The sequence below is a fragment of the Phocoena phocoena genome, chromosome 1, assembly GCF_963924675.1.
Source record: "Phocoena phocoena chromosome 1, mPhoPho1.1, whole genome shotgun sequence".
NCBI classification, from domain to species: Eukaryota; Metazoa; Chordata; class Mammalia; order Artiodactyla; family Phocoenidae; genus Phocoena; species Phocoena phocoena.
The window spans coordinates 75,285,144-75,297,692 of record NC_089219.1 but is presented as its reverse complement, the minus strand read 5'-3'; the positions used below and the strand labels follow the sequence as shown (position 1 = coordinate 75,297,692).

The 12,549-nt window shown below is 38.7% G+C and overlaps 1 protein-coding gene across 1 annotated transcript in view; it reads left to right on the top strand.

Annotated features, from left to right (window-relative positions):
• DDAH1 (dimethylarginine dimethylaminohydrolase 1) overlaps positions 1-12,549 on the top strand; it is a 161,464-nt gene that overhangs the window by 100,299 nt on the left and 48,616 nt on the right. The window contains exon 2 of the mRNA XM_065879304.1: positions 10,127-10,226. Within this exon, the coding sequence (XP_065735376.1) occupies positions 10,127-10,226 (100 nt within the window). The remainder of the gene's footprint in view (positions 1-10,126; positions 10,227-12,549) is intronic.

Sequence of the window (12,549 nt, the reverse complement as noted above, 5' to 3'; positions counted from 1 at the left end):
ACCCTCTCCAGCATTTGTTGTTTGTAGATTTTCTGATGATGCCCATTCTAACAGTGTGAGGTGATACCTCATTGTAGTTTGGATTTGCATTTCTCTAATAATTAGTGATGTTGAGCAGCTTTTCATGTGCTTCTTGGCAATCTGTATGTCTTCTTTGAAGAAATGTCTATTTAGGTCTTCTGCCCATTTTTAGATTGGGTTGTTTGGTTTTTTTTTAATATTGAGCTACATAAGCTGTTTATATATTTTGGAGATTAATCCTTTCTCCGTTGATTCATTTGCAAATATTTTCTCCCATTCGGAGGGTTGTCTTTTCGTCTTGTTTATGGTTTCCTTTGCTGTGCAAAAGCTTTTAAGTTTCGTTAGGTCCCATTTGTTTATTTTTGTTTTGATTTCCATTACTCTAGGAGGTGGATCAAAAAAGATCTTGCTGTGATTTATGTCAAAGAGTGTTCTTCCTGTGTTTTCCTCTAAGAGTTTTATAGTGTCCGGTCTTACATTTAGGTCCCGGATCCATTTTGAGTTTATTTTTGTGTATGGTGTTAGGGAGTGTTCTAATTTTATTCTTTTACATGTAGCTGTCCAGTTTACCCAGCACCACTTATTGAAGAGACTGTCTTTTCTCCGTTGTATATCCTTGCCTCCTTTGCCATAGATTAGTTGACCATAGGTGCGTGGGTTTATCTCTGGGCTTTTTATCTTGTTCCATTGATCTATATTTCTGTTTTTGTGCAAGTACCATATTGTCTTGATTACTGTAGCTTTGTAGTATAGTCTGCAGTCAGGGAGTCTGATTCCTCCAGCTCCATTTTTTTCCCTCAAGACTGCTTTGGCTATTCGAGATCTTTAGTGTCTCCATACAAATTTTAACATTTTTTGTTCTAGTTCTGTAAAAAATGCCATTGGTAATTTGATAGGGATTGCATTGAATCTGTAGATTGCTTTGGGTAGTATAGTCACTTTCATAATTTTGATTCTTCCAATCCAAGAACATGGTATGTCTCTCCACCTGCTTGTGTCATCTTTGATTTCTTTCATCAGTGTCTTATAGTTTTCTGAGTACAGGTCTTTGACGTCCTTAGGTAGGTTTATTCGTAGGTATTTTATTCTTTTTGTTGCAACGGTGAATGGGATTGTTTCCTTAATTTCTCTTTCTGATCTTTTATTGTTAGTATCTAGGAATGCAAGAAATTTCTGTACATTAAGTTTGTATCCTGCAACTTTACCAGATTCATTGATCGGCTCTAGTAGTTTTCTGGTGGCATCTTTAGGACTCTCTATGTATAGTATCCTGTCATTTGCAAACAGTGACACTTTTACTTCTTCTTTTCCAGTTTGTATCCCTTTTATTTCTTTTTCTTCTCTGATTGCCGTGACTGGGACTTCCAAAACTATGTTGAATAATAGTGGTGAGAGTGGACATCCTTGTCTTGTTCCTGATCTTAGAGGAAATGCTTTCAGTTTTTCACCATTGAGAATGATGTTTGCTGTGAGTTTGTTGTATATGGCCTTTATTATGTTGAGGTAGGTTCCCTCTACACCCACTTTCTGGAGAGTTTTTATCGTAAATGGGTGTTGAATTTTTTCAAAAGCTTTTTCTGCATCTACTGAGATGATCATATGGTTTTCATTCTTCAATTTGTTAATATGGTGTATCACATTGATTGATTTGCGTATATTGAAGAATCCTTGCATCCCTGGGATAAATCCCACTTGATCATGGTGTATGATCCTTTTCATGTGTTGCTGGATTCTGTTTGCTAGTATTTTGTTGAGGGTTTTTGCATCTGTATTCATCAGTGATATTGGACTGTAATTTTCTCTTTTTGTAGAATCTTTGTCTGGTTTTCGTATCAGGGTCATGGCGGCCTCGTAGAATGAGTTTGGGAGTGTTCCTTTCTCTGCAGTTTTTTAGAAGAGTTTGAGAAGAATGGGTGTTAGCTCTTCTCTAAATGTTTGATAGAATTCACCTGTGAAGCCATCTGGTCCTGGACTTACGCTTGTTGGAAGATTTTCTATCACAGTTTCAACTTCATTACTTGTGTTTGGTCTGTTCATATTTTCTATTTCTTCCTGGTTCAGTCTTGGAAGGTTATACTTCTCTAAGAATTTGTCTGTTTCTTCCAGGTTGTCCATTTTATTGGCATAGAGTTGCTTGTAGTAGTCTCTTGGGGTGCTTTGTATTTCTGCGTTGACTGTTGTAACTTCTTTTTCATTTCTAATTTTATTGATTTGAGTCTTCTCCCTCTTTTGCTTGATGAGTCTGGCTAATGGTTTTCAATTTTATTTATCTTCTCAAAGAACCAGCTTTTATTTTTATTGATCTTTGCTATTGTTTTCTTTGTTTCTATTTCATTTTTCTCCTCTAATCTTTATGATTTCTTTCCTTCTGCTAACTTTGGGGTTTGTTTGTTCTTCTTTTTCTAGTTACTTTAGGTGTAAGGTTAGATTGTTTTTTTGAGATTTTTCTTCTTTCTTGAGGTGGGCTTGTATAGCTATAAACTTCCCTCTTAGAACTGTTTTTGCTGCATCCCATAGGTTTTGGATTATCGTGTTTTCATTGACATTTGTCTCTAGGTATTTTGTGATTTCCTCTTTGACTTCTTCAGTGATCTCTTGGTTATTTAGTAACATACTGTTTCGCCTCCATGTGTTTGTTTGTTTTACAGTTTTTTCCCTGTAACTGATTTCTAATCTTATAGCGCTATGGTCAGAAAAGATGCTTGATATGATTTCAGTTTTCTTAAATTTACTGAGGCTTGATTTGTGACCCAAGATGTGATCTATCCTGGAGAATGTTCCATGTGCACTTGAGAAGAAAGTGTAATCTGCTGTTTTTGGATGGAATGTCCTTTAAATATCAATTAAATCTACCTGGTCTGTTGTGTCATTTAAAGCTTGTGTTTCCTTATTAATTTTCTGTTTGGATGATCTGTCCATTGGTGTAGTGAGGTGTTACAGTCCCCCACTATTATTGTGTTACTGTCGATTTCCTCTTTTATAGCTGTTAGCAGTTGCCTTATGTATTGAGGTGCTCCTATGTTGGGTGCATATATATTTATAATTGTTATATCTTCTTCTTGGATTGACCCCTTGATCATTATATAGTGTCCTTCTTTGTCTCTTCTAATAGTGTTTATTTTAAAGTCATTTTTGTCTGATATGAGAATTGCTACCCCAGCTTTCTTTTGATTTCCATTTGCATGGAATATCTTTTTCCATCCCCTCACTTTCAGTCTGTATGTGTCCCTAGGTCTGAAGTGGGTCTCTTGTAGACAGCATATATATGGGTCTTGTTTTTGTATCCATTCAGCGCGCCTGTGTCTTTTGGTTGGAGCATTTAAGCCATTCACGTTTAAGGTAATTATCGATATGTATGTTCCTATTACCATTTTCTTAATCGTTTGGGGTTTGTTTTTGTAGGTCCTTTCCTTCTCTTGTGTTTCCCACTTAGAGAAGTTCCTTTAGCATTTGTTGGAGAGCTGGTATGGTGGTGCTGAATTCTCTTAGCTTTTGCTTGTCTGTAAAGCTTTTGATTTCTCCATCGAATCTGAATGAGATCCTTTCTGGGTAGAGTAATCTTGGTTGTATGTTTTTCTCTTTCATCACTTTAAGTATATCATGCCACTCCCTTCTGGCTTGTAGAGTTTCTGCTGAGAAATCAGCTGCTAACCTTATGGGAGTTCCCTTGTATGTTATTTGTCGTTTTTCCCTTGCTGCTTTCAATAATTTTTCTTTGTCTTTAATTTTTGCCAATTTGATTACTATGTGTCTCGGTCTGTTTCTCCTTGCTTTTATCCTGTATGGGACTCTCTGTGCTTCCTGGAGTTGGGTGGCTATTTCCTTTCCCATGTTAGGGAGGTTTTCGACTATAAACTCTTCAGATATTTTCTCGGGTCCTTTCTCTCTCTCTTCTCCTTCTGGGACCCCTATAATGTGAATGTTGTTCCGTTTAATGTTGTCCCAGAGGTCTCCTAGGCTGTCTTCATTTCTTTTCATTCTTTTTAGTCTGTTCCGCAGCAGTGAATTCCACTATTCTGCGTTCCAGGTCACTTATCCGTTCTTCTGCCTCAGTTATTCTGCTGTTGATTCCTTCTAGTGTATTTTTCATTTCAGTTATTGTATTGTTCATCTCTGTTTGTCTGTTCTTTAATTCTTCTAGATCTTTGTTAAACATTTCTTGTGTCTTCTCGATCTTTGCCTCCATTCTTTTTCCAAGGTCCTGTATCATCTTCACTATCATTATTCTGAATTCTTTTTCTGGAAGATTGCCTATCTCTACTTCATTTAGTTGTTTTTCTGGGGTTTTATCTTGTTCCTTCATCTGGTACATAGTGCTCTGTCTTTTCATCTTGTCTATCTTTCTGTGAATGTGGTTTTTGTTCCACAGACTGCAGGATTGTAGTTTTTCTTGCTTCTGCTGTCTGCCCTCTGGTGGATGAGGCTAAGAGGCTTGTGCAAGCTTCCTGATGGCAGGGACTGGTGGTGTGTAGAGCTGGCTGTTGCTCTGGTGGGCAGAGCTTAGTAAAACTTTAATCTCCTTGTCTGCTGATGGGTGGGGCTGCATTTCCTCCCTGTTGGTTGTTTGGCCTGCAGCGACCCAACACTGGAGCCTCCCCAGGCTCTTTGGTGGGGCTAATGGCAGATGCTGGGAGGGCTCATGCCAAGGAGTACTTCCCAGGCCTTCTTCTGCCAGTGTCCTTGTCCTCACGGTGAGACCGAGCCACCCCCCACCTCTCCAGGAGACCCTCCAACACTAGCAGGTTCAGTCTCCTATAGGATCGCTGCTCCTTGCCCTGGGTCCTGATGCTCACACTTTGTGTGTGCCCTCCAAGAGTGGAGTGTCTCTTTCCCCCAGTTCTGTTGAAGTCCTGCAATCAAATCCCGCTAGCCTTCAAACCCTGATTCTCTCGGAATTCCTTCTCCCGTTGCTGGACCCCCAGGTTGGGAAGCCTGATGTGGGGCTCAGAACCTTCACTCCAGTAGGTGGACTTCTGTGGTATAAGTGTTCTCCAGTTTGTGAGTCACCCACCCAGCAGTTACGGGATTTGATTTTATTGTGATTGCGCCCCTCCTACCGTCTCATTGTGGCTTCTCCTTTGTCTTTGGATGTGGGGTATCTTTTTTGCTGAGTTCCAGCGTCTTCCTGTTGATGACTGTTCAGCAGTTAGTTGTGATTCTGGTGCTCTCGCAAGAGGGAGTGAGTGCACGTCCTTCTACTCCACCATTTTGAACCAATCTCCTTGAACTTGAAATGTTGACCAAATGAGAAAATACATGTGAAAGCATGATGTGGACATTAAGTACTGTTACAAAATCAGCCAAATGTACTAGTCCAAGTGGCCATAGTGACCAAAGATGTACTGATTAACAAAGAACATTAAGGTGGCATAAACAAATGAAAGTTTGTGTCTGACCAGGATCAACACAGTGTAATTTCGCTGCAAGTTCCAAACCAGGTGTGTCATGACGTGCGGGAGACATCACATCTACTTCTGGAGTGGCTTCCTCAGCATTATCCACATGTCATACTTAACATTAAACAGCCAAACACAGTCAGTGACAAGTTGAGAAAATGAAACCATCTCACTACCAACAAAGCTATGTTGCTGCTATTCAGCTCTTCAGAGGTAGATCAGAGTATGGATAGGATGACAGGATAATTTTAAAGCTCTTATAATATGATAGTTAGAAGGGACTCAGAACATCTAAATGGATGGGCATTGAAAACATGCTAGTAATAGTGTTGACAGCACAGCTCCCAGCGCAGGGCACAACTGTGGGTGACTGAGATTTGTCGGCTGTGGACAGACCAATGCCAAGGGCTTCATTTGTAGTCAGAGTATCTGGCAGCCCACTGAGCAGAAGCAGCTAAAGGAAAGTGGCTTGGCAGATGGAGGTGCAGGTTCTTAATGGAACGCAGCACAGAACTGTTCATCAGGCCCCGTGAGCACATTCACAGCATCCAAAGGGAAGATGTGAAACATTCAAAGTGGATGGTTGTTGAAAATATGCAGCAAAGTCAACTTTGGAAAGGGCTAACTGGAAAATATTGGCATCTTAATGAAGAGTATTAAACTAATTATGGTGTATTGCAAACTATTATGGAATATATTCAATAACTTGCTAATAAAACTGTGAAAGTTTTTTTGTGTTTGTTTGGGCGGAATTTTGCCAGAAGAAAAGGAGAGTTGGTATCAAAAGATGTTTTGTTTAATGATGAAAATGATATGTTTTATTTTTAAGTTTTTTGAAAGGTAGCCAGAATCCAAAGCACTGAGTTAATTTAGGGCAAAATAATAATGATACCAGCGACTACTGGTTTTGAACACAATGTGTCAGGTGCTGAACTAGGTGCTTCATGTGTATTAGTTTATTCGTTACTCACATAATCCCCATTAGAGAGAAAACATTATCCCACTTGCAGATTAGGAAACTTGGGCTCAGAGAAGTTAACTCATCCCAAGTCATATTGTTAATACGTGATAGAGCCTGTATTCAAATCCCCAGTTCTCTCCATTCACCATGAGAACCCAAAAGCAGTGAAATGAGAAGGTAGGATGATGATATAAACATGATAGGGCAAATGAGGGAAAAGAAATGAGAGCTGTAAAAGAAAGTAAGAAGAGAGTAGAACAGAAAAGGAGACCAGGCATTGAGAAGGAGAGGGAATTCTTTAGACAAGCCCAAGTGTAATGTCTTCAGTAACTGTAATCATGCTGTATCATCTTGGCTGATGCTCTTTTGAGTCCTGTGGGACATCTTACCAGACAGGCCCACTTCCCACCTTGTGTATTACCTTCAGAGGGCTATTTCAAAGCAGACATTATACAAGAAATCTAGCATATAGCCTGACAACTTCCAGTGGAAAGAAATCAGATTGGAATGATTTAAATTTAAATGTGTCCTCAGTGTATGTGCTCTGACTTTACACTGGCTTTGCAGAAAAGACTAATTTTAATTCACTAGAAAGCAGATGGGATCTGTCATGGGGTGGTAAAAAACAAGAAACTCATCCAAATGTAAGAGAAAACAACAGCTTTTCTCTTGTGGGTCAGTTTCATAGTACAAGTATTTGTCACTGGGTCCACACAAGCTGGTTTTCATCAAAATGACAAAAGTCACATCTAATGTTTATTGAACAGTTATCATGTGCTAAGTGTTTTACATGTATTTAATGTGCAGGAGGAGCCTAGGAAGTTGGTACTATTATGACTAACCACCCATTTTAAAGATGAGAAAACTGAGGCTCAGAAAGTTAACCAACCTAAGGTCACTTGGCTAATAAGTAGCAGAGTTGTGATTTGAACCCCAGGCCCTGGATCATAACACTACACTATACAGACATTCCCAGGAGTGATTGTGAATGTGTAACCCCAAGAACTCTACATTTTTTAACACCTTGTACTCCAGAAAACAAAGAAAGGGAGTAAGGGAAGAAGAAAAGAAAAAGACAATTACCTCAAAAATAGTACCCACTCTAGACATATGGGTTGGAAGCAGCAGGGGTGGTCTGAACCCCCTATGGCCAGGGAAGGAATCTGTAGCAAAGGGTGGGAGGAGAAAAGATGGGGCAAGAAGAAATGGAAGTATAAAGTTTAAAAATGCAAAAGAAAGAAAAGAAAAAAAAGAATGCATTTAGAGTGAAAAGGGAAAGAAGAAGTTCTTGTAAATTTTTTAGAATAGAGTATGAAAATAATATAGTTAAGTTTAAATTAAGGTTGTTTCTCTAATTTGCCCTTTTGTTTCTAATTTCATGGGCTAAAATGACCCATTCAACTCAGGCTTTGGAATTAATAATATTTGTTCCGACAATTTCTCCCTACCCTGAGTAATGCTAATTTCCACTCTGCAAGATTACTGTCTCAGTGAAAGGTGAGTGTGTTTTTGGCCTTTTGTTTTTTTTTCCTCTTGAAGCTTAATTAAGTCAACATTAACCATAGCCATGTAACCACAGAATGGGCAGTTTCTTGAAGCCTCATGGTTTGGACATTTTCCAGCAAAAATTCCCACTTCTATAATTATATTTAGTGTTCTATTTACCTGAATAGCTGGCTTGTTATGGGACCATGTGTCAGGGCAACACTGGGCCTTGTTTGCAGCCGAGTTTGTCTGCTTCATGGAACCCCTGTGCCAAAGAGTGTGCAGTTCTCAATGGAGCTGAGCCTCTGGGTTCAGCCTCTCTTGTTTCTTCTTCAGAAATTTCATCCGGGTTAGCATTGCACATCTGATGCCATATGGTCCTGCAATTCTCAAGACTGTCTACTTAATGTTTAAAACATTTTTTAACTTGTCCATACCCTTAACTCTGAAAGTAATAGTATTACCCGTGTTTGTGGTATGGACCTATCCTGATGACTTTGTTTATATAGATGTGACTGAATTTTTTTTTTTAAGTACAGCCCTTACACAAAAGCCAGTTTTTTCATGTCAGTGCAGCTGTTTTAACTTTTAAGAAACTGCAAGAATTTTATCCCTAAAACATTAATTTGAAAGACATAGGACCTATAAAGAAGTGCAATGTTCCTGAAACTGGTATCTGTTAATCTCCCTACTTCTGTTCTCTTTGAACTCTTAATTAAGAGTTGAATAAAGTTCCTGAGCTATTACATATAAACTTTTCATGTTATTGCTGAATTCCTAGTAATCTCTGAAATGTTAACTTATAACGGAAGCAGTAGCATTCATAATAGAAACAAAAGGTAACAGTAGCTCAGTTCTCATGATTTCTCTAAACTCAATGACGTTTCCATGGACACAGAGGCAGATGCTGGAAGGAAGCTGTTGTGTGTTTTCCTGGGTTCACTGTAGCCCAGTGAGTCATGGTAGATATTGTTTTCCTTCTTTTTTATGCTCTAGCAACGATTTCACTTCCTGTTATATAGGAAAACCTATTCTACTGTTTAAAAGAGGTCACTAGATGTATTTATTACTTTAAGACCATTTCATCCATGGAAATAATTTTTTATTGTTCTGAGTCACTCTGGTTTGTGGAATTTTTACATGAGTTCCAGGACAAGGATGAGATGATATACTTATTTTATTTTGCATTCTCTTTAATTTTTTTGACTGCGTGAATGTCAGGCTTGCTGTCAAAGTATTTCCATGTTTTTATTACTTTAGAAGTTACTCTGCTACATTTATGCCTCCTAAACTCTTCTTTGACGACTTCACTATGTGTACTGGTCATGCTGTATTTTGGCAGAACTTTTACTTTTCCCAGTGTCACGTGATCTCTTGTTTTTCCCTTAGTCCCTGTTCATGTCTTCTCAATGTAGACCTTTACCATGTTAAAAGTTATACAGACCTTCAGAAATATTTAAATTGTTTTGTTGAACTGCTGGAAGGATTTCAAAGGGCATTTGTTATGCCTTACATTTTTTTCTTGCATTAATGTAAACCTTACTACAAGTGTTCCCTAGTTCAGCCCGGGATATCTCTGTGCTTTAGACTGTACCCTGGGATCATAGAAAGATCCCGAAATTCATTTTCAGGTATTCTTGGGTTTGATTACAATTTTTGTATTTGTTAATCACCTCTAGAGACCTAGGTTAAATTTAAATAACAGTTCAGATTTACAGAGAAGCCTTAGATGTTCTGACATTTTAGAAAATATTTGAATAGAAAACAGTGACTCTCCAATGGGCTGAGATTTCAAGTTATTGGTTATTGTCATTGATATTCCTTCCACATATTACTCTGTGTGTGCAATTCTGACTGAATGACTGACTTAAGATTTAAAATTAAATCTTCTGTTTTTCTGGGATGGGTAGGAAGTTTGGATATTCTGCCTCCCGCCTCTCTTGACTCTTGTGCCCTAATTAGTCACACCTTCAACCGTGTCCTCTAAATAGTCAGACTCCGACAGAACGATAGGAGTATAATATTGACTTGATGTTAGACTAGGAGACAAAATGGACAATTCCTAATAGATAATTTCTTCTCTTGCAAATGATCATGGCTGGTCCAAACTATACTACACACATTCACAAATTCATTAGGGTGTGCACTGTATATGTGTATGTGTGCTCATGGGGGCATAATTCAGTGTTCTGAAGTTTTAGATGATTGATTTTCTTGTTAGAAAATAGTAGAATATTAATCTGAATCATTTTATTTTCAACAGGTTGACATGATGAAAGAAGCATTAGAAAAACTTCAGCTCAACGTAGTAGAGATGAAAGATGAAAATGCAACCTTAGATGGTGGAGATGTCTTATTCACAGGTAGAGTTGTACTTACTTTTTCCTATCTAAAAATATTTCTAATACCTGGCCTATATCCCCTTGTTTAATTATAGTTTTTTTTTAATTACCAAAGTAAGGGTAATTTGGAAAATACAGAAAAGCACAAAAGAGAGAAAATTAAAAATGACCTTTCATTCAAAGATAATCATTTCAATATTTGGGTTATTGAATACTTTTTTATTGAATATTAAAGTACCTTTAGTACTTTTGTATGCATGTATTTGCATATCTTTACGCGTTATCAGTATATACATATCATTTTATAGGTTGTGTCTACTGTGTTCTACAGTATTCGTTTATGAGTTGCATAGCTTTGCATTGTGTGACAGTATATCTGGGCTGTATTTGAAACTCTTAATTCAAGATGTGTCATTTACAAATAATTTTCTTCCCAGATGGCAAGATAGATTTAAATACTTTTCAGTGCAGATTGGCTTGGCTTAATGCCAAATGAATAATAGCAGAACTCAACAAAATAGAAACAGCTGATATTATTATTGATCTAACTGAAATCAGTTTTTATACTGCATATAATATAGCTACTAAAGAAATGGTAATTTTAGCATTTAACCTTTCCAACTCTTTATGATCATATTATTATTGTTTTTGTAAAGTCACGTGCTAAAATCTGGGTCACCAGGTTCATTCTAGTTATATTGATAAACAAGACAATCAATCATTTTTAATTGATAATGAGTTTATTTTCCCCTACTTGTCAAAGAATAAACACCTGTTTCACAGATGTAGCCCTAACAGCAGAGGCTGGTCCCCAGAGATTTGGGAATGTAGACCCATGTGGCCCACTGAAAGCACGGAGCTTCTTGGAAGTCCAATATTTTAGCTGACGTGAATTTTGTGTCGAATCCCATGTATATAGACAAAATATAGCCATCTTCATTGTAATATAAAAATGTTTTATATAACTTAAATTTTGAAAAAATTAATGTTCCTGGAGGAGGAGGAGTCTTTATCCTGGGACATTCACATAGTTCCTTGCTTGGTATCACATACTTGTGAGTGGGGACTGTGTCACCGAGCCCCAGGGGGCCCCATTTTTATCATAGGTTTGTGGAAAGCGTCCCCTGGAGTTGTGCCCTGCACAGCCTGTGCCACCACTGTCACAGGCAATGGGCCTCCCTCTGGGGTTTGATGTGCACACCCACTGAGCCATAAGAACACAGAACAAGGAGTCAGAGAGACCTACGCTGCATTCTCAGCTCCAGTTGTGTCCAAGCCGACTCAGACTCAGGCATTCTTTGAATCTGCCTAGTAAGTTCCGCTTAGAATATTCCTTTTTTTTTTTTTTTTTTTTTTGCGGTACGCGGTCCTCTCACTGCTGTGGCCTCTCCCGTTGCGGAGCACAGGCTCCGGACGCGCAGGCTCAGCGGCTATGGCTCACGGGCCCAGCCGCTCCGCGGCATGTGGGATCTTCCCGGACCGGGGCACGAACCGGTATCCCCTGCATCGGCAGGCGTACTCTCAACCACTGTGCCACCAGGGAAGCCCCTAGAATATTCTTTGTGTCTCCCATTGATGGCACTTTTCATTCTTTTTAGTAGCACAGAACAACAGTCTGTTTCTCTTAGAAAACAGGCTTTTGTGAAAAGCTAGATGTGTTACTCACACTTCCTTACAATAAAATTCTTTTTTACCAGAACATAGCTGTATAATAAATAACTTGCTGTGAGCAGGTACTGATGCTATTTGAAGAATGATTTAAAACAAAATGTAGGGGCTTCTCTGGTGGCGCAGTGGTTGATAATCTGCCTGCCAATGCAGGGGACATGGATTCGAGCCCTGGTCTGGAAATGATCCCACATGCCGCGGAGCAACTGGGCCCATGAGCCACAACTACTGAGCCTGTGCATCTGGAGCCTGTGCTCCACAACAGGAGAGGCCGCGACAGTGAGAGGCCCGCGCACCGCGATGAAGAGTGGCCCCTGCTCGCCGCAACCAGAGAAAGCCCTCACACAGAATTGAAGACCCAACGCAGCTAAATAAATAAATAAAACGAATTTATTAAAAAAAAAAAAAAAAAAGATTTAAAAAAAAAAAAGCTGTATTCACAGCCATTTAGTTATCTCAACAGCTGAGCTGAACAAGATTCCCTAAAATCTTCTCATTGTTTCGGCAAAGTTTAGGAACCTCTTCCATTGGTCAAAGGTCTTTCCACAGCATCTCAAGCCTAATGTTTGTCCCATAACTTCTAACTAGGTACTAAGTATTGAGGTTTGCCTTGGACACTATCTGTAAACTTTGTTTTGGTATTATTCAATACTGAATACCTTAAAAGTATTTTATT